The 20,123-nt window shown below is 41.6% G+C and overlaps 1 protein-coding gene across 1 annotated transcript; it reads right to left on the bottom strand.

Moving 5' to 3' along the window:
- Window positions 1–470: 470 nt before the first annotated feature.
- On the bottom strand, window positions 471–16,240 carry dtnbp1a (dystrobrevin binding protein 1a). Its single transcript, XM_083990072.1, has 10 exons — window positions 16,058–16,240; window positions 12,437–12,490; window positions 11,906–11,956; window positions 11,756–11,816; window positions 11,480–11,612; window positions 10,090–10,222; window positions 8,675–8,697; window positions 8,068–8,214; window positions 7,178–7,306; window positions 471–1,793 (listed from the first exon to the last, which is right to left on the bottom strand). Exons 1-10 carry the CDS (start codon window positions 16,111–16,113, stop codon window positions 1,540–1,542), a joined length of 1,041 nt encoding a protein of 346 aa, XP_083846198.1. The 5' UTR covers window positions 16,114–16,240; the 3' UTR covers window positions 471–1,539.
- Window positions 16,241–20,123: the final 3,883 nt, after the last annotated feature.

Here is a 20,123-nt window from a genome sequence, read left to right as displayed (position 1 = left end):
AGAAGGGAAAGATTAACAACTTCCAACTTGTGTGCAATGTGATTTGCAATGGAAAGTATTCTATTCTGTTCTATACTATTTTGTGTACTACACTATACTATATAGTATTTTGCATTTTATTTATCTTAGCTGCATATGTGACCTGTTCTGTTATCAGGGAGAAACCTCCGACGGAGCTGGGCTCAGGGTGGCCATCATCTACAAAATGAAGTCAGTTTCTGTGAATATTAGAAGTGAGGGTGGATGGGGATTCACTGTTTGCAACGTAGCTGCTTTTACATTTTTGTGTTGTGGTTTGCTTTCATCAGTTTGGAACATCTTGATAGGAGCTATAGAGCAACCAATTGGCATGCAGTGCAGATGTACAGAATTGGTAAATGATTTGACAGTAAACCCTTTAGACAGAGAGATGATACACAGACAGCCTCATGTTTTTATTTAGTGCTGAGGATATAACAACAGATCAACGTCTGATTGTCAGACAGTCTTTCATCATCATTTTCAAACAAAACACAGTTCACATAAGACTAAATGTGGTGTTATTATTGACAAATTAGATTTTAAGTCCAAAATCAGTGTGGCTTTTTCCATCACTCATTGCTTTAACATCTACAGTTTGTGTCAAAGTATAAGTTGAAGAAGGTAATGCTTTTGACCTATCGATCATCACAATAGTTCAGTATCAGAAACAGCAAAGATGTATTTTGGAACATGATGAACCTTAAGAATCAGAGATCTACAATTTAAAGTAAAGTCAACCAAAAAGGTGTCAAGTTACTTTAACTCATGAACTGAAACAACCTCAGGATTCTACGGCAACAGCTATATCTCTGACTTAAAGGGATAGTTCACTCAAAATTGAAATTTCACTCAGCGGGGCTCCGTGCAGCACTGCATGTCCATGTGACGGTAGCGAACAGGGCTCACTTTTCTTTGTCCAAAAAGACACCAAAAAAACATCCAAATACCTCCATAGTGCTCGTCTGTAATGTCCCTCTTGTATTGAAGCCCCAACATGAGAAATTGTTCCGAAAGAAATTAAATAAGTCTATATTTTAAGCTTAGTGCTGCACGGAGCCACGGAGGACTCTGAAACTTCTCCCAGCCCTTAGTCCACATGAGGGGGAGGAGATAATGAGTGAAATTTCAATTTTGAGTGAACTATCCCTTTAAGGGCTCATCGTTGGATGGTCAATGATTCATGATTTTTCTGTTACTTTTACTAAAGCATTTGTGATCAGGTTTATGTTCTACAGATATGCTTTATGTTGTCTGTTCATATCATCATTTTTAGCCTGTTTTTGATTGTCTTTCTGTGGTACTGTACGGGCTGGGGTGAATGGTATTTCTATTTCTTATGTACATTGTGCACAATAAATGACAATAAAGAAATCTTGATAAGCATTTGTGTTAAAGCAGGTTAAATCTAGCTCACCGGTGGTGAAAGCTTTCAGTCCGATCAGGGGACAAAGGGGAATGTCTGGGGGTAACAGTAGTTTGTCTCAGTATTCAAGAAGTGTCAAAGGCCCGGTTGCTAGGTTACCCAGAGGGCAGATCTCCTGCGGAGTCACTCTCATCAGAGCCCCTCCCTGCATCAACATCCTGTAGGCCGACCAATGAGATGTCCGGCTGGATGTCCTCCTCGTCCAACTGAACCAGAAGTCCGTTGCTTTCCTCACTGCCCATGTCCTCTTCTTGCCCCCACACTGGTTCCTGGTTAAGTGGCTGGTTTGATGCATGAGGGGCTGGGTCCACTGGGCTTCTCCAAGACTCAGAGGAGCAGGTATCAGGATCTGACCCAAAACAAAAAAGACAGCTCTTACCTCACTAAATCACAGCACTGCTTCTGCTACAGTGGAATGAATGTATAATATACTGTATGTGCATTTATGGTCTCATGGGTCTGTCGAGATGCGCCTGTTTGACTGTGCATATACACAGTTGTGTGAGGATAAAGGAAATGTGAGGACTAGAGATGCACCGATCAATCGGCCGCCGATTAAAAAAGCTGGTTTTATATCCAATCGGCCCCAATCAGTGACCGGCCGGTCACTGTCGTAATTTCCGGTTTTCGGCCGATCAAACTGACCCGCATATGCGGTGCGTAGCAGCTCAACGCGCCCAGAGCAAAACAGCACCGTATAATGGTACAGACACTAGGGGTTGCACAGACTAGTCGACTAATCGACTAGTCGACTTTACTGCTCCACAATGACGTTTTCAGCTTGACGTCGACTAGTCGCTGATCATGTAACAGTAGGCTACAGGAGTAGCGGCTTGAAACAACAGCTGAGTGCGCTGAATGAAAAAAATACGAGCGCCGTCAAGCTGGATGGAACGAGCGCGTACCAGACAGGAAGTCGGGCACAGAAAAGGCGAGAGAATCCGGTCGATTTTCAAAATAAAATACATGATGATTAAGTTTGCTTGTCCGCCGCCCTAGATATTTGTCAGTTGCGTCTGCACACAAGACACACATCCATACACACAGCGCTAGAGACAGACCTGTAGCCTACAGACGGGTGGATGTTTGACCGGAGCGGAGAGAGCAGGAGAAGCTGCTGACACCAGCCAAGCGCCTGTGAGGCTGCGCTGCCGCGGCCAGTGTGTCGGGCTGTCGGCAATTAAAAAAAATAAAAAATAAACTCCGCTCATATCGACAGCTTTACGTCGCGCACAACGACAACCAACAACAGCAACAACCAACCAGGAAAAACTGTGAGTGAAACTGTGAGTGAGCAGGACTGTGACGGTGACGAGGCCTGTGTGTCGTTTTCCTCCCTAATTGTTTAACGGACAGTAGCTACAGTATTATCTTTTGCACTTGTATAGGAGTGCATGTTACAGAAAAACAAACTGATTTACAGCTTGTTGTTTATAGGCTAAAGCTGCTGTTCTGTGGACTCATTTCTGTGCATGAGCGTCTGTCAGTGAATAATCTACAGATTGTTGCCAAGCATTTCCCTCCTCCTGTGATTTATGATGGGAAAAATATGAATGACGTCATCAGCGACTAGTCGACGTCGACTCCACTTTCATAACATTAGAGTCGACTTTTAAAAATCTGAAGTCGTGCAACCCCTAACAGACACACCAACTCCGGCAACGGACGTCAAGTCAACGGATCCCATTCATTGTCTATGTAGAGCAGGAGCTCCGGCCGCACGGTGCATGATGGACACAGCACGTCGAGTTGACGGCCCCGTCGCCGTATGTGAATTTGTATAAAGTTCGATAGATTGAACTTTATGCAAATGACGCAATGCGGCCGGCTCAGAAACTTCGTTCAAACTATCAAAGTAGGCAGTGTTGATCAAATATGAATCAAGATTCTGTTACTGCACTACACAGAAACATACTTTAGTGGGTTGTTTAACTGTAAAATGAGATGGTTTGTGACCCGGCCGCCATGTTGGAAACGGCAGAGCGAAACTCAAGCTCCGCACCACGTCACACAGACCCGCCCACTCGCCGGTGCGCTCGGCGATTCGTTGTGTCGGGAACCGTCGCCGCCGGAGTTGGTGTGTTTGCACCATAACGCCGTTGCCACACTGGACGCGGAAGCTCCGAGAAGCGGGGGCATTTTCATTCATCCTCCGCGGTCGGCTCGTGCCCTGCAGGCGTCTGGTCTATTTTGTGCACGAGCCGCGAGCGATCGCGGCAATCTTGGCAGGAAGTCTCACAAAGAAACACGAGAGGATCCGGTCAATTTTCAAAATAAAACAATTTTCAAAATAAAACACCGCGATTGACAAATACGGGAGGCCAATGTGTGTACGTTTGTAGCCTATTTGTGTTTATTAATCTAAACAGAGCGCGAGAGATGTACACACACACACACACACTAAGTGTAAGCACTGTTGAAACTCTCACTCTATTTCTTATTTGTGATGTTTTATCCTTGAAGAGGGGGGTTATGATAGCATCATATAGCCTACCACTAGTTGTGGTTTTAATTGCAGTTATATAAATATGGTGTCTATTGTATGATTATAATTATTTCTTAGATAGAAAATCGGTATTGGAAAAATCGGTTTTGGCAGGTCAGACCTCCTTAAAAACCGGAAAAAGGTATCGGCCAAGAATTTTGCATCGGTGCATCTCTAGTGAAAACAGTGAGGGAACAGAGAATGTGAATAACATAAACAAGGGGCGCAAACACAAGAAGCTAAATCAAAGGATGGTGCTTCAGGTCATGTGCACACCAACTGGCAGATGTCTTCACTTCCATCTTCTACTTGTTCCTGAACTATGTTGTTGTCTCAATATGTCTGAAAGCAGTGTCTGGTGTTGTTTTTGTTCTTTGACTGTCTGTTTTTTTTTTGGGGGGGGGGGGGGGGGGGGTTCTGTTAGTTTTATTTTTTGTTTGTTTGTTTGTCTGTTTTTCTTGTTTCCTGTTTTCAATTATTATTATGAATTTGTATTATTTCATTTCTTTGGAATAAAAAAAATGTCTAAAGGCAACAAACATATTCCTATGTTGCCTGAATGACTATCGCCCACAGTAGCACTAACACTCCAGTAATAGCCAAATGCTTACACAGGCCATCTGTGCCACACTAGACAAGAGGGACTTATTTATTTCAACTGACTGAACAAACACTGTTGATGGAGCTGTGTGAGAAGTCTGAGAAGCTGAAGCTGATAACAGTTCTGAAAATGTGACTTCAGTTTCAACCAATACTTGTTAGCAATTGAAAAAAACTGTAAACACAGTTTGCAAAACACAAGTCGACGTGGAGTAAACTGTGTATCACTTTTCATTGCATTAACACAAAATGCATCCAATGACCACCAAATGGTCACCAAAATGCATGAACTCTTCTCTCAGTTCCGAGTCCACCACCTGCAAAACACTCAACTTTTACAGCCCCTTCATGCCGTTCTCTCTCCTCATTGGATAAAGGTTGTAGGATACAAGGAAAGTTTTCTCCTCGGCTTACAGCAGAGCAGAGTGACTGACAGACCCGTGTTTCAGACCAAACACTCTATAGAAGTGATTGCTGTCAGAAGATACAACTATTTAAGACTTATATTAACACAAATATTCCGCTTACTTCTGCTTTAAAAAACGCAATCAAAACAGAATGATAGAAGAATTGCAATATTTTCATTTTCTGCTATATTAAAAAATAAGGACTGTCAAATGATTGCAATTTTTAATGTTATAGAAACAGAAAGATAGATGACAATAGACATATAAACCTAATATATAGGCTGCCTTGAAATTGCACTTTATAATACTAAAAACTTTACAAATAAATGCATACATCTCTCTCAGCAGTCAACTGACACAGACATGCTGACAAAACACTGATGTTGGCTAATTAATGAGCGAATCTCTTAAGAATGCCTTTATGGCCTGAAAATAATGTGAATTTAGCCTTTCAATAGTGTCCTGTTCACTATTAATCTCTTTGGTGCTATCAGACTATAACATCTGCATTAATGATAGTTTATAAAATGTCCTATCGGTGCCTTCCAACTTGTGGACCATGTTCTTTTTACTCTGTTTAGTCAGTTCAAATAAAATCAAAGATTGTTCATTAAGAACAGGGGTGTCCAAACTTTTTGCAAAGAGGGCCAGATTTGGTGAGGTAAAAATGTGTGGGGGCCGAGTCGGCCGACCATTCAGCCTGACATCCTTTGAACCATTAACATTAAATGCATCATTGCAAATGCCATTCTTTTCATTTCTTCACATAGATAAATAAATCTAAACAAGTTTTTACCAAAATCACTCTGCCTTCCATATTTGAAGACCACATAAAATGACATAAATGTCTGGGGAAAAAAGGAAGCTTAAACATATCTAGGTTAATTTGAAACATTATATATTTTTAAAAATCCAAAATTGCACTTGAATAAAAATCACAACCAAAAACAAGAATAGACCCTGTCTCTGTTAAGAAAAGATGCACTCAAATATAAAACCACACACAACCAAAACAATAAATAAAATGGCTTATCAAGTCTCAACAAAACTGCACTTGAATAGATATTGACCGTGTCATCACAGTAGATGAGGTGAGTAGTGACTGAGCTGAGGCTGTGTATGTCGCTCTAAGACGGGTGTGGTGGGGGTGTCTGCGGCGTGGAGCGGGTCTCTGTAGCGGGGACAGCTCCGTGACAGCTGCGTGACACCGCCGGTGGGGGCTGTAGGGACGGGGGCGGGGGGCTCACGGCAGCACTGCTGCTCGTTGGAAACAGCAGTGATGACGTGTTTTCACGTCCGAGTCTCCAAACCAGAAGCGTTTGTAACAGTAACTGTTACTGACGTTACCTACCGTTGCTCCTCACAGGCTCACCTGCTGCACTGTGTGTGTGTGTGTGTGTGTGTGTGTGTGTGTGTGTGTGTGTGTGTGTGTGTGTGTGTGTGTGTGTGTGTGTGTGTGTGTGTGTGTGTGTGTGGGGTAGCGGCCCCGCCTCCCCCCACAGAGACAAAGATCCTGGATGACTGACAAGAGGCTTCACTCCCTTCATTTCATTCCGCTATGGAACAAACGCGCCCAGGTGCTGAGACCGAGTCACAGAGTGAAGCCTCTTGTCATTCAGCCTGTTTGGAGGCCAGAGACCAGGAAAACAAACAGGCATGCACATGGCAATATATCCAGGCTGGGGAAAAAAAATTGTACGCTGGTGGGCCGCATATTATTGATTTTATGACAGAGGCTGCGGGCCGGTTGGAATTTGAACGCGGGCCGCATTTGGCCCGCGGGCCGTAGTTTGGACACCCCTGATTAAGAACATCAGTTTCTTTTGTGGGCTATCTAGCCAATTAATCGGCTAACAGCGAGCTAATGTAGCCCAAAGGGCTTCCAAGGTAAAAAGGGTGTTAGGTTGCATGCAAGTCCTAATATGCCACGTTTCAACTATGTGATACAAGCTCAATTCCACTCAACTTGCCCTTTTTGTGTTTCCATTAGGTAAAAGTACCAGGAATCTGGCATGCACAGAATATCCTGCACACTATCAGATTAAACTGTGATTAACCACGACCCAAAGACACATTACAAACATCAAGCTAAGTTGACACAACAAAACCTGGAATTAATCAAGGTTATGCACAGTTACCTAGTCTTCAATAAAGCCCAGAGTGTTGTAGAGTGTTGTAATTCTTTGTCCCTCCAGCCATCAGGCTGTAGAACACATCGACCCCTGGCTGAGTCGGTCTTACCTGAAGTCAGAGATGATCCATGACTGATGACATCACCAGTGGAGTTCAGGAACTCATCCAAGGCCTCCTCATCTGATATGTTCGCTAAGTTCATCTGATCCAGAACACACACATCAGCTCCTGGGGGCTCTACACACACACACACACACAGTAAGGAATTCAGTAGTTTCCTGACCCTTTTCCCCTCTGCAGTTTCCTCAGACTAATAACTGTGCAGCGCAAACATGCGTAGATGAAACCCTTCCACAAGCTGATTCTGTTACAGTAACAAGTAACCTCAAAGCTCTCCTTCCTTCCTTTTTTTAAAATGTGTTTTTAATTTCTTTCTTCAGTTCATCCATATCATATATATACATACACACACACACAAAAACAAAGCTTACCCTCTCATGCGTACATATACTGATTAATACAATAGTAAATGATGTTACTAGTCATCGAATCAGTAATAATAACATAACAGAAGTATCAAGTGAGTAATGGAACGAAAAATATAATAAAATAAAATAAGTAAATAACTAAATAATATATTATAATAATAAAAACACGAACAGCTACAACACAAAAAAATAAAATAAATTATATATCGATCAGCAAATTATTAAGGAGAAAAGAAAGAAAGGGGAAAAGGAGAGAAAACAAAACGAAAACAGACAAACAAACAAACAAAGCTCAATCAAAGCTCTCCTTCCTATTGGTTCCTCAACGTAGCACACAAGCACAAAGCATTGGACCAACAGTAATAAGAGCCCTGCTTTGAAAGCATCAATGATCTCACTATGAAGGTACAGTCTCTCTCCTATACCCCCCCCCCCCACCCTGCAAAGTGCTTTGCAATAAATGATATCATTATTGGGGGCAACAGAGATACATTTGAGCTGAATTCTCACCTCTGTGCTGGACGTATCCTGTGGACAGGTACTGCTCCACGTCCTGGTTAAAGGCTTCTTCATAAACTTTCTGTCGTTCTCTCAGTTTTTGCTGTCTGGCCTGCTCCAGCTCTGCCACCTTCTGAGTATGTTCACTGTTCAGCTCCACTACAAAAGAAAAGAATAGTTGTTAGTTGGAGGGTTACTTCTGAGCATCCTCCAACCTTCAAACAGCGCTGTGTCTCCGTGAACAGTAAAATGACTATGTGTCACCAACAGATTGAAAACTGTACCTTATCTTGTTGCATTTTGACTGAACATGTCAAAACACTTATTGTGACAAATACACAGAAACAGAAAAAAAAATACACAGAGGGCTCACAGCACTGTCATAAAAAGTCATGTGGTCAGTATTGGACACAATACTGCATCACAACTCTGCATCTCAACTGCTGTTATTATTTACTATTATCCACTCAGTTTCATAATGTTTTACACTGAATGTCATATTTTCACTTTGTCTTTGTAAAACACTAAGTTCATGTCATGTTATGTCTTTGTTGTAAAGCAGTTACTGTAAGAAAGTGTATGAATGGTATCATCACTGCAGGGTAACACAGTAGCTTACCTTCCAGCGCCTCCACCTCCTTCCTGTTACAAGACAAAAAGCAGACAATAATAATAATGAAAATAACACCACTATTGATCAGTGAACATCATTATCATTCTGTCAATCACATAACCAAAAGAATCCAGGTCCCCTATTCAACAAGGAGACAGAAAGACAAGTGAATGCTCTGTCTCACTGTCAACAGTGTCAGTGACATTATGAGGACTGACCCAGCAGCTGCATGTGTTACAGTGTTACATGTGTATGAGTGCACCATGAAGTTGGTCAATTCAACTCAATTGAGCTGTGTCAGATCCCTTCTGGCACTTAGTGTAAAACGATTGATTGAAAATCAAAAAGCATAATTAACTCCACTCAAAAATCCACTATCTTATCTCATTTTCAAAAGTAGACAACAAAGAAACTAGAAAATAAGTCAGCACTGAGGTGGATAATATAAATTATTTAAATTAAATGCATTAATTGCATTATAGTATGGAGTTTTTTTCCCCTCAAAATAACTACACATACAGCCATTACTGTCTAAAACACTGGCAACAAAAGTGAGTACACCCCTAATATAAGTGAAAATGTCCAAATTGTGCCCTAAGTGTCAAATTTTTTGAATTTCTTTTTCAAGACAGTTAAGGCAGTGCTGGAAAAAGATGGTAGCCACACAAAAAATGGACACATGGGGCATAATTTGGACATTTTTACTTTTGTTGTCAGTGGTTCAGACATTTTGGCTGTGTGTTGAGTTATTTTGACGGGACAACAAATTGACACTGTTATACAAGCTGTACACTGACTACTTTACATTGTATCAAAGTGTCATATCTTCTGTGTTGTCCCATGAAAAGATATAATATTATTTACAAAAATGTGAGGGGTGTACTCACTTTTGTGAGATACTGTATATACTATATACATATATACGTATATACACACCTCCATTTTAAGAGGGTGCAAATGTGATTTCTAAATTGCCAGTACCTGTTACTTCTTACAGGTGAGTTTGAATACGAATTAAACAAGTAAATCCAATGCAAACAAAAGAAATACAAATCTTAATACCAATGCATTTGTAGTTCATATTTTTTAACTAATCGTCAGGCTTGCTACTGCAGGTACGCAGCCTGTCCAGTTAAAACAAACAACTTCCAGTTTTGCTTCTTCATTGAATGCTCTTTCATTTCTCACTGTATCAATAATCTTCACCCAATATGAAAGAATCTATTACCAGTGTAAATAAAGTCCATTCTTTGCTACACAGTTCAACATTCCTCTGCCTTGCAGCACCTGATAGAATGTTCCCACATACGTAGAGCTTTACAGCTGGTACAATGAGGACACCTAGAGGTGTCCTAACCTAGAATGGCTCCTACATACATTAGACCGTCACCATAGCATCAAGCCCTGTGAGCATCTCATACCTCTTCTTCTTCTTATACGCCTCCAGGTGGGTGAGATGTTGCTGTTTCACCATCTGTTGTTCACACTGACAGCACAGAGTCTCCAGGTACACCAGCCTGCTCTCCATCTCCTCAAAGTCACCCTCTAGATGAGCTGCACACACATCCACACAACATGTGTTCAGTATCAACACCATGGAGACTGTTAGAAGTAAGTCTGCAGAAACAAATCCTGAAAGGTGTGGTGTGATGACGACTTTGCCAGGGAATGTGTGGTGGTAATGTGTGGAAATCTAATTTCTGGGGGTTACAATAGATGATCAGATCAGCTGGAAATCACATATTAAGCATGTACAAACCAAAGTGTCATGAAGCATTGCAGTATTAAATAAAGCAAAACAGCTTCTGGATCATAAAACACTGTGGAATTAAACTATGGAACAGTTTGAATGTGGGGTTAAAAGAATGTCCAGACATAATCCGCTTCAAAAAGAAATACAAAGAAATTATTTTCAATAATACTGAAAATAATTTCTTTGTATTTCTTGTAGTTGTCAAACATCCTCATTCCTGTGGGTGTTTGACAACCACAAGGTGCTTATTATTATTTATTTGGGTATTTACCCACTTTGTTTATTTGTTGCTCTGTTGGTGTTACCTTCAGTTTGTCTTTGTATGTGTTTCTATATGTCTTTATATGTATATGACTATATATTAGAGAGATAAAGATTAGTGATAATTAGAATAAATCCAGCTAGATAAACTCATAAATTAACGTATTGTATAGATTATAATGACAAGAAAGCTAATTTATGAATAAGGGGTGGGAGTAAATACGTTTTACTTCTTCCCACTCCTTTTCGAATATGAGAAGAAAAAAAAATCTTAATTTTCAATTATTTTATTTTTGTTCATGTGTTGTCTTTGCAAAGTATTTATTTGTTATGTCTGTCCATTACTGTATTATGTTTTATTTCTTTTAACATGTTCGAAATAAACTCAAACTAACTGACTATCTATATGTGTGTGTTGTGCACCTTATAGGTGAACAAGGCAGTTGCCTAATGCGGCACTTTTGTGAGGGCAGCAAATCAAAATGTGGGCCAACTCATGAGCAAAACCAATGGTAACTGCTAGCTCAGAAAACTACACGTTCCGTATGTTTTGCACCTGCAGCCGCCTCACACACCTCCTGCCCTCAGCTCTCACAAGCCTATTGTAGCTGTCGTCTACTGACAACGATTTCCATCGTCTTTCTGAGAGAAAAATGCAACGTGTGGAGAAGTTTTAGACCTAAAATATAAAGAAACTACAGCTTCCAGGTTGGATTTGTCTGGAATTGTCCTTTAAGTATTGGGATACTTCTGTTAGTGCTGGTACTGCTGACTGGCATCATTAGACTGAAACATACCAATGTTGGCAGTGATGGCATCCAGCTCGCAGCTAAAGGCCGGTAAGCTCTGCAGCTGCTCCAGTAACTGCGTCAGAGCCGTTCTTCTTCTCTCCCAGTGAGCTGACATCATCACGATGTCTCCATCTACTACCTGACACACACACAGAAAGGTGCAGAATTACAGAGTAGCTGCAATCACACAATAACAACAAAAAAGAGACGGTGGCCACAAACAACAACTGACTGCAATGACATGTGTGATTGGTGGTATGGACCCAAGGGAAGTGGTCCTACCTCTGCAGTCTGAGCACAGTCTTTAGTTCTCTTATGGAGCAGGAACCACTTCTCCTCATACCTACAGAGACAAGTTCACAACAGAAATAAACTTGTTTAATAACATCGTTGCTGTTTGGAAACACACTATGTGTTCATGTGAGTAAAGACCTGCTGAGGATTTCCAGTCCAGCACAGAAATGAGGAAGAGTCTCTTCAAACCTGGACAACAGACAGGAGAATCACAGGGTCAGTGATAGATAGTAGATGCACATCCATAGCTTCTAAAAATATGCAAACACTGGTGGAGTCACGTAAAATTAAAGCTGTTTTTTCAAAACTGAAAAATGAATTAAAACAACCAAGTAAATATAATACTGGTATATTATTTTCTTAAACAAAAAGAAATGGTACAGGGAGAGATGAGAGGTGCTGGTTCAGAACAGAGTACGATGTAACAACTTCACTAAAGCAACCTTTGCATGACACACACACACACACACACACACACACACACACACACACACACACACACACACACACACACACACACACACACACACACACACACACACACACACACACACACACACACACACACACACACACACACACACACACACACACACACACACACACACACACACACACACACACACACACACACACACACACACACACACACACCAGTGTTGTGCTAACCTGGGTCTCCTCCTGATCTTAGTCTCTCTTGATTTGTCTCCAAGGGTCTTTAAACTGAGAGAGCGAGAGAAAAGGGAAACAGATCATGCAAGTTACTGTTACTTTTAACAATGTGAAAAATACAGGTGATTATACATATGTATACACATACATACTGTATACAAAAGAGAGGAGAAAGAGAAACAGACAAGAACAGCAATGTATAACTCCAGAGAATACTGTCCTAAGTTAGAGGAGAGCAACAAAATGTCATTTTAGGTAATAAGACATATAAAACCTGCAGCCCCCCCCCCCATATAAATCCCTCAGGGGGGGAATTCCCACCACTTTTGGGAAATGAATTTCAGGCCCTGTACATATAATATGAAAGTAAATGTTACCCTCCTCGGGAGACATTGCTCCACAAGTTGCCTTGGGCTTTTGGCCTTTACATATAACAGATGCTGACTTCACAACATGGGGATTTTAATTCAGCATACTTAAAGATTGTTTTCCCCAATTAACACAGTACATAAAATGTACACTTGATAATACACTTAATGATGACTTAGAGAGCATAAAGAGCTGTGCCTCTTCCACAGCTGGGCCAATCAGACCATATTTCAATTCAATTCAATTCAAAAAACTTTATTGTCTATCACAAGGACAGAAAATTGTCATCAGTTTGGGCTCCGAACAGTTAGACATACAAACACCAACGTAAAAACCCACATTAAAAAAATCTCACATAAAAGCTATAAAATCCACATTGGCGCTCACATTAAAACTGCCACAGCAGGTAGATCTTGCCCTAAAAACAGTTTCTGATTTCTTTTCGTTTAAAATGCGTCTTTTTTTTTGGCGAGGGGTACTCTGAACCGGCTGCCTGGCGGTAAAATCTGAAAGGAGCGGTGGAGGGGATGTGAGGGGTCCATGGTGATGAAGAGCACTTTCCTCTGTACGGTGCGCCTGTAGAGATGTGGGAGTTGCAGCTGAGGAGGGGTAGCGGTGATTTTCACAGCAAACCCACAGAAGTAGCCTACAGTATTACTCATACCAGAAGACTTCATTAGCCACTCCCAGTATCTCTAACAGACTGGGAGGTAGAGCCTTCAGATACCGGGCTCCTTTACTGCTCTCTCCATGGGTCAGAGAGGCAGACACTCTAACTACATTTAAGTCTAGACTTAAAGGGACAACGAGGAGTTTCTATTTGGTTATAAAAAAGTCTCACGTTAATGTGGATGAATCTACGTTACCACTTGTTAATGGGTCCATTTTCGATAAATATATCGTTTTGTCTCTATCGTTATTTTGTTATTATTAGTGGTGGTGGAAATGCTGGGCGAGCCGACCAGCGTGGCGAGTCATGAGAATAAAGCCGCCGAATCTCCGTTTATGGTGGGAACTACGACGGTATGTGATCGTCTTCCAACCTCTGACTTTAATTCTTGATGAATGAAAACATGAGTCTGTCTTGCGCCGGTCAAAGAATTTCACGGTGCGGAGGCTCATAAATGTAGTGTGAAAACGCTTTGCTTTTCCAAAACTCCTCGTTGTCCCTTTAACTCTTTCGCGACCACACTAATTCTTCAGCACATCCGCTCAGGACCACATGTTTTTGGCTATTTGTTTACCTTTTATCTCACGTCGAACCGAACTCTGTACGTCACCTAGAAACAAACGGTTTTCACGTGGTTGAAGAGTGGCTTTACAACGTGCTCCTCGAAAAAACGGCGAGTTTTTCCGCCATTTCGTTCGTGAGTACGAAGTAGAAGAAGAGAGCTGGGTTTCTCCAAAAACGGAGCTCCTGCTCTAGTTTCAGAGAAAAACGCACTTTTGTGTCAAGTGGCAATCGGCTCATTTTACCGGTACTCTGCAGTGTGGCGTCTCCCAAATCATTTCTACGGCTAAATAAATATATTTGTAGGCAAATCTGGGGGGTGTGGCAGCGTGGAGAGCAGCGGTGCAGCGGTGTGGGTCTCTGGCTGCAGCGCAGCAGCTCCGTGACACTGCTGTGTGACTGGCCGGCGGTGGGTGCTCTGTGGCGGGGGCGGCCGGTCACAGCCCCCGCTGCAGAGCGCCCGCTCTGCTGCACCGTGAAAACAGCTGTGATAACGGGCTTTCAGATCCGAGTCTCCAAACCAGAAACGTTTGTAACAACACCAGAAAAACTCGCCAGATTTGTCGTCGGTCGCTTTTGTCAAAAGAGGGTTTGGAAAGTCGCCAGATTCAGCGAGAAAGTGGCAACACTGTAGCCGACAGCCGCACAGCGCTGCACGCTGTCCCCACAGCAGCGTTCAAGGAGAACGATTACTCAAACAAAACCAAGATCACACAGTTTATAAAAAACATTATGTTTTGATTTTAGTTTAAAACAGTTTTACATATCAGAGGACTACCATATTCACACACAGGGTACCTCAGAGTGTCTATTATCGTAATCTGTAAAAAAAAAACGGTTTTGACGAGTTTACTCTTCAATGGTCGCGAAAGAGTTAAGACCTTCCTTTATGACAGGGCTTTTAGTTAGGGCTGGTTCAGGTAGCTCTGAACCATTTCATAGCTACGCTGCTATAGGCTTAGACTGCTGGGGACACATCTGGTTACATGGAGCCCTCTCCTCTCCTCTCCTCTCCTCTCCTCCCTGTACATGGCCACCAGAAGCTGTCTTCATCAGCTCATTTACTGACCGATTCCATTTCCATGTTGTAAACTGTTTTCTTATTGCACGTCTGACCGTCCTGGGTGAGGGACCCCTCCTGTGTCTCTCACCCTGAGCTTTCTCCTGTTTCTTCCTCAGTGGATGTGAGGGTCTAAGGACAGAGGATGTTGTCATGATGCTGTGTAAAGCCCTTTGAGACAAACAACAACTTGTTATAAAATTGCCTTGCCATTTACTTGTTCATACATCCCTGTGGCATGATGGGAAAAACACTACTGCACAGTGGGCCCCCTCTGCCTCTGCCCCTGCCCCTGCCCCCACCCACTGCTGCACCTTTTGCACCGATGGGATTGTACTACTATGCCTGTACATGTGCTGCTCTAATCTAATTTGTAATGTAGCTACACTATGGTATTAACAATGACAATAAAGTAAAGTTAAGCTCTTAACAGGGGAAGAACGGGGGAAGAAGACTGCTGGTCTCCATGGTCATCTAATTTACTGAGATGCTCTTACAGCTTTAAGATGCTATTTCCACATCTGGACAAACTCTGGCCAACACAAAATCCCTGACATGTGTTGGCTTTAAGTTACGTTTCACTAAATGGACTTAAGAGAGCCCTGTTATTGTACCACGCGTTGTAGTAGAGTAACGTTAAAGCCGTAGTTACAGGGGACTGTCCTCCATTTTTAAGGCCGATGAAGAAACACCTCAGCACATGACCGTCAGCTGAGAGGAATCAACAGGACAGCGAGGACCGAGCACGATAGCACGATAGCACGGAGCGACTGACCGACTGACCGACCGACACTGCGCAGTCCAGTTGCAATGAAAAGCTAATTATCCAGGTATGTTGTATTAGATATGGGAGGTTAGCCGCAGCTATGTAACTTACGTTAAGCACGGTGGGGACTAACGTTATGTAGCCTAACGTTACGTTACGTTACGGTTAATGGTGTTACACTTGAAGACTCACCCGGTTGTGAAGTCCTGCTGCACCATATGAAGTCTTTCTCTGAAGTTTTCAAACATGGTAGCCTACCTCTAAGTGTTAAAGCCTAAGTGACCACCTGACTGTTCTACTCCACTGTTTACTCTATCAACTGTCTGCTCCAAGCGGCAGGCAGAAATAATAAGCCAACACGGAAGTACCACAGCCTGCACTTCTCCGAGTGGCCGCCTGGGGCAGGCTCCAAAGAGACAGACTGTAGATCAGAGACAGTAAAAGACAAGAAACACACATGGGTTGCTGGTTGCTCCAGGTCTTAAAGGGATAGTCCAGCTTTTGGTTGTATGAGGTGCAGAATATCTTCGGTAGAAATGTCTCTGGAGGAGATGGCGGAGCTCTTTGGAAATTCACAGGTAGGGTTAAAATCATGGATCTATTATTAAAATGGGCAATTCCACCGAAAGAGTGGCATTTCCGTCCCCAGCATATTAAATGTATAAAAACAAGTAATAATATAATGTAAATTACATTTTATTAATAAACAAAGCACCATTAAAGATATCATTTTTAAGGCTCTCTGTCAAATGACAGAAAGCCTTGTGGCCATCACACTTTCAAAACACTGAAACATAGCCTTTGTTGCCTGTCCCCACAGCCAACAAACGCTATATTTTACCACAATGCAAAATGAATAAAGTCCTTCTAAAATCTCTCTTTTTTTCCCTTTTTTTTTGCATATTAGTGTGACTTCATATTCTATCTACACTTTAAAAACATTTTTTAAATAAAAACATCATTGTATTTTGGTTATAATTCACATTTAGTCCCATCCCCAGGTTTTCCACCAGCCTGGCTGTGTAAAATAATCAATCAATCAATCATTTGAGTTTTGGTAACAGCACAAAAAAAAGCAATGATATTAAATATGTCAATTTAATGAAATAAAGTAGCCTGAGATTGACCAGTACTCATTTTGAATGAGTAAATGTGTAGAACTGAAATGGAATGAAAAATGAAGTTTAATTTTGAAGAGTTACAATGAGCAATGCACAGTTGCACTTCAGCCAGAGTAACTGAGTGATTGTGCTCACATGACTTAGGGTCAGAGTGAGGGGTGAGAGTTCAACAAAGTCACACGAAGCAGCTGATGAGTAGGTGGGAAGAGGCAGAAAGCTCAAAGACCAAATTATGAGTCAAGCTTGCTACTCCCCAGGAATAAGCTTTCTATTCATAACAGATTTGTGTTTGGCTCTTACCTTTTGTTGTGATGTTGTGATCAGAAAGAGGAAGGCACTTCCCACATCAAAGGACCATGCAAAAAGACAGCAGCTCCAGAGCAAATCAAACTGCGTTCAGTAGCCTACACATCACATTTCTCAGGCTGAAAAAGTGTGAGCACCCCTGCTGTCGACCTATTGTCTTACTAAGAGTGTCCAGGGTGTTGAAGGTTGAAGTTTGAAGTCTGAAAGAAACAATGGAGGATGAAAAGGCAGACAGACTTAATCTGGATGAATTCTTTTCATTTTTCTGGATGGGATGGGACACAGCTGGAGAGTAAAGCATCATGAAACCTGACCTGTTAGCCTGAACAGAGACAAGCAGTGTGCTAAACACAAGAGGGCGCCCTAAACCTTCTATAGAAATAAGTGCTGTACACTGTAAAAAAAAAAAAAAAAAAAAAATGCTGTAGTTTCAGTCAAACTTTTACCATAACTTATTGTTCTTTAATTTTACAGTGTTTAACTGTATACTGCAAAGCATCATGGGGCTAAATAATTACAGTAGCTATATTTTTTCACAGTAATGCATTGTGAAATTACAGTTGAGCTGTTTTCTGACTGTACATGATGAGTTTTACGTATAAATACTGTTGATATTCAAATGCTTCTGCTTGTGCTGGGACACAAGAGAACAACAATCACTCAACTAAACCTCATGTTTTCAGAGGCGATTGATGTACTTCAGATAAACTGTAAAAATTATCAACAACAATTTTATCTCTAGTTGCCATGTAATTTATGAAGGTTGGATAGAGACGATATCCTAATGCTAACTGTTGCTTTGTTTAAAAAATCAACCTGTAAATGGTGTCTGTGTAAATTATTTTTACAGTTTATACTGTAAATTTAAAATACATTATTGACCCCCCTTTTTTTCAGGTATGTCCTGTAAATTCTACAGTTAATTCTTTACAGTGTAAAGAACGTCAGACCTGTGGCAGCTTGTTCCTGTCATCTGGATCCAAGAAGGTAAAAAAAAAAAAAAAAAAAAATCTGTACTCAATTAAGAACTGGTTTGAAAACATTCTTTATTTTGTACCCGATGATTTAGAAATGCACCACAATTAAATGAATGGTAACGGTATTGCGTATGAAATAGGCTAGTTGACAAGTCATTACACAAATAAAATAATACATGCATCATCATTATGATAGCCTGTCATGAATGAAAGATCAGAAAATACCTGGCAATTATTCCATGATGCAACTCTATCAAAAAATAATAGATACATAAACGGTGTCCTGGCAGCTGCATGGGGAGACGCGGCGCGGTATTTTTGGAGGTAATACACTTCTCAGGTTTCACTTGGAGCAGACAGTGTTCCTCCTTAAAACACAGAGACTTAAACTGTGCCTGCCCAGATGCTTGCGTGGAGCTGGAGCACTCTTCTCCCCGGGGTGGGGAAGGGGAAGGGAGGTTTGCAGCGAAACCCATAGACATGTTGATATTACCTGTGTTGCACAGGTAACTTTGTAATGAGAAAGGACGCAATTTGTTAGGTTTCTAAGGAATTTTTACAGTCAAGCTGTGGTGTGGACCCAGTCTCCGGCGATTCCTACTTCAGGACCACCGACTGTCCAGTGTTTTTGTGGAGATCTATAAGTAGCCTCATAATAAGTCTCTAAGGTGTGGACAGGATGAGTGAGCGGTCCATGACTTAGCCCGCGGCCATGGTAAGACATGCTGTATGTCCATCTAGATCCGAGCAGAGCTGAAAGCTAGCGAGACAGCTACTACATAGTTCAGTACCTACTCTTATCATTTTTCACACCGAGGTGCTGATATTTATCACTGGTTTGTCACAGGTATCACAGACATACTTCATGATCTTGACTTTGGTAGAAGAGGCAGTTACAGCCTACATTCCTGCATAAAGACACACCAAAGAAGAAAATACTTTGGCATGATGAAGATGTGGTTTGGTTTGCAGCTGATATAGCCTATCATTTGGCTTTTATGATGAAGCTGAATAGGCTACTGATGCATCAACGCTGAAGTGGATCTTTAGGGTTTACACTGGATTTTTCCAAATGTCTGTAATATTAAGGATAGGCTATAGTGTATCAGAAATAATTATGTTTCAGGTTAAACAGTAAAAAAAAAAAAAAAAAAAAAAAAAAACCTTACCATGTCTACCAGTCAGTTAATGGCATATCACCCTGTGACTGTACTATGTAAAGTTTATTAATCAGTTGCCAGACATTCTGCAGGCTGTATGGAAAGCTTTGAAAACAGCTTAGATGTAAAGTCACAGCAGTGTTTCTCTCTTCTGAGAGGTCATCTGTTGCTCATGCAGTCCCCATAGTCTCACATTTCTAATTGGTTCCATATGCAGAGCAGACTGCTGGTCTGAGCTGCCACATGGAAACCAGGAGGGAAACGCTCCTACCCAGTTTTTTTTTTCTCTTTCCCACTCAGTTTGATCAGTCTCTTCAGATGTCAGGACTAATTGCTACTGCGTCTTGGTTATGGAGCCCACATTGGAATTCTGGGCACACAATTCTTATGCAGTCAACAGTAGTATACCAAGTACTGGTATGTTAAACACCGGGGACTGCTGCACTGCCATCTCTCACTCTATTCTCAGATGTGCCTTCATTTTTCTTTGTGTGTGTGTGTGTGTGTGTGTGTGTGTGTGTGTGTGTGTGTGTGTGTGTGTGTGTGTGTGTGTGTGTGTGTGTGTGTGTGTGTGTGTGTGTGTGTGTGTGAGTGTGTGTGTGTGTGTGAGTGAGTGAGAGCGAGAGAGAGAGGGAGGGAGAGGGAGGGAGAGAAATGAAATTAGAGGACAGGCAGGCTTTGACTAATTATGTCA

This window comes from Trachurus trachurus (assembly GCF_905171665.1).
Source record: "Trachurus trachurus genome assembly, chromosome: 16".
In the NCBI taxonomy this organism is placed as follows: domain Eukaryota; kingdom Metazoa; phylum Chordata; class Actinopteri; order Carangiformes; family Carangidae; genus Trachurus; species Trachurus trachurus.
Note: the sequence above shows the minus strand (reverse complement) of the source record. Positions and strands in the feature narration are given on the sequence as shown.

Bases quoted from the DNA above. Each gene is read 5' to 3' on its own strand.
- dtnbp1a (XM_083990072.1), bottom strand. From the start codon at position 16,113: ATGTTTGAAAACTTCAGAGAAAGACTTCATATGGTGCAGCAGGACTTC. The intron at 11,957-12,436 runs GTTAGCACAACA...TCTGTTGTCCAG, and splicing joins AAGATCAGGAGGAGACCCAG to GTTTGAAGAGACTCTTCCTC. The intron at 8,698-10,089 runs GTATGAGATGCT...GTCTTGTAACAG, and splicing joins GCGTATAAGAAGAAGAAGAG to GAAGGAGGTGGAGGCGCTGG.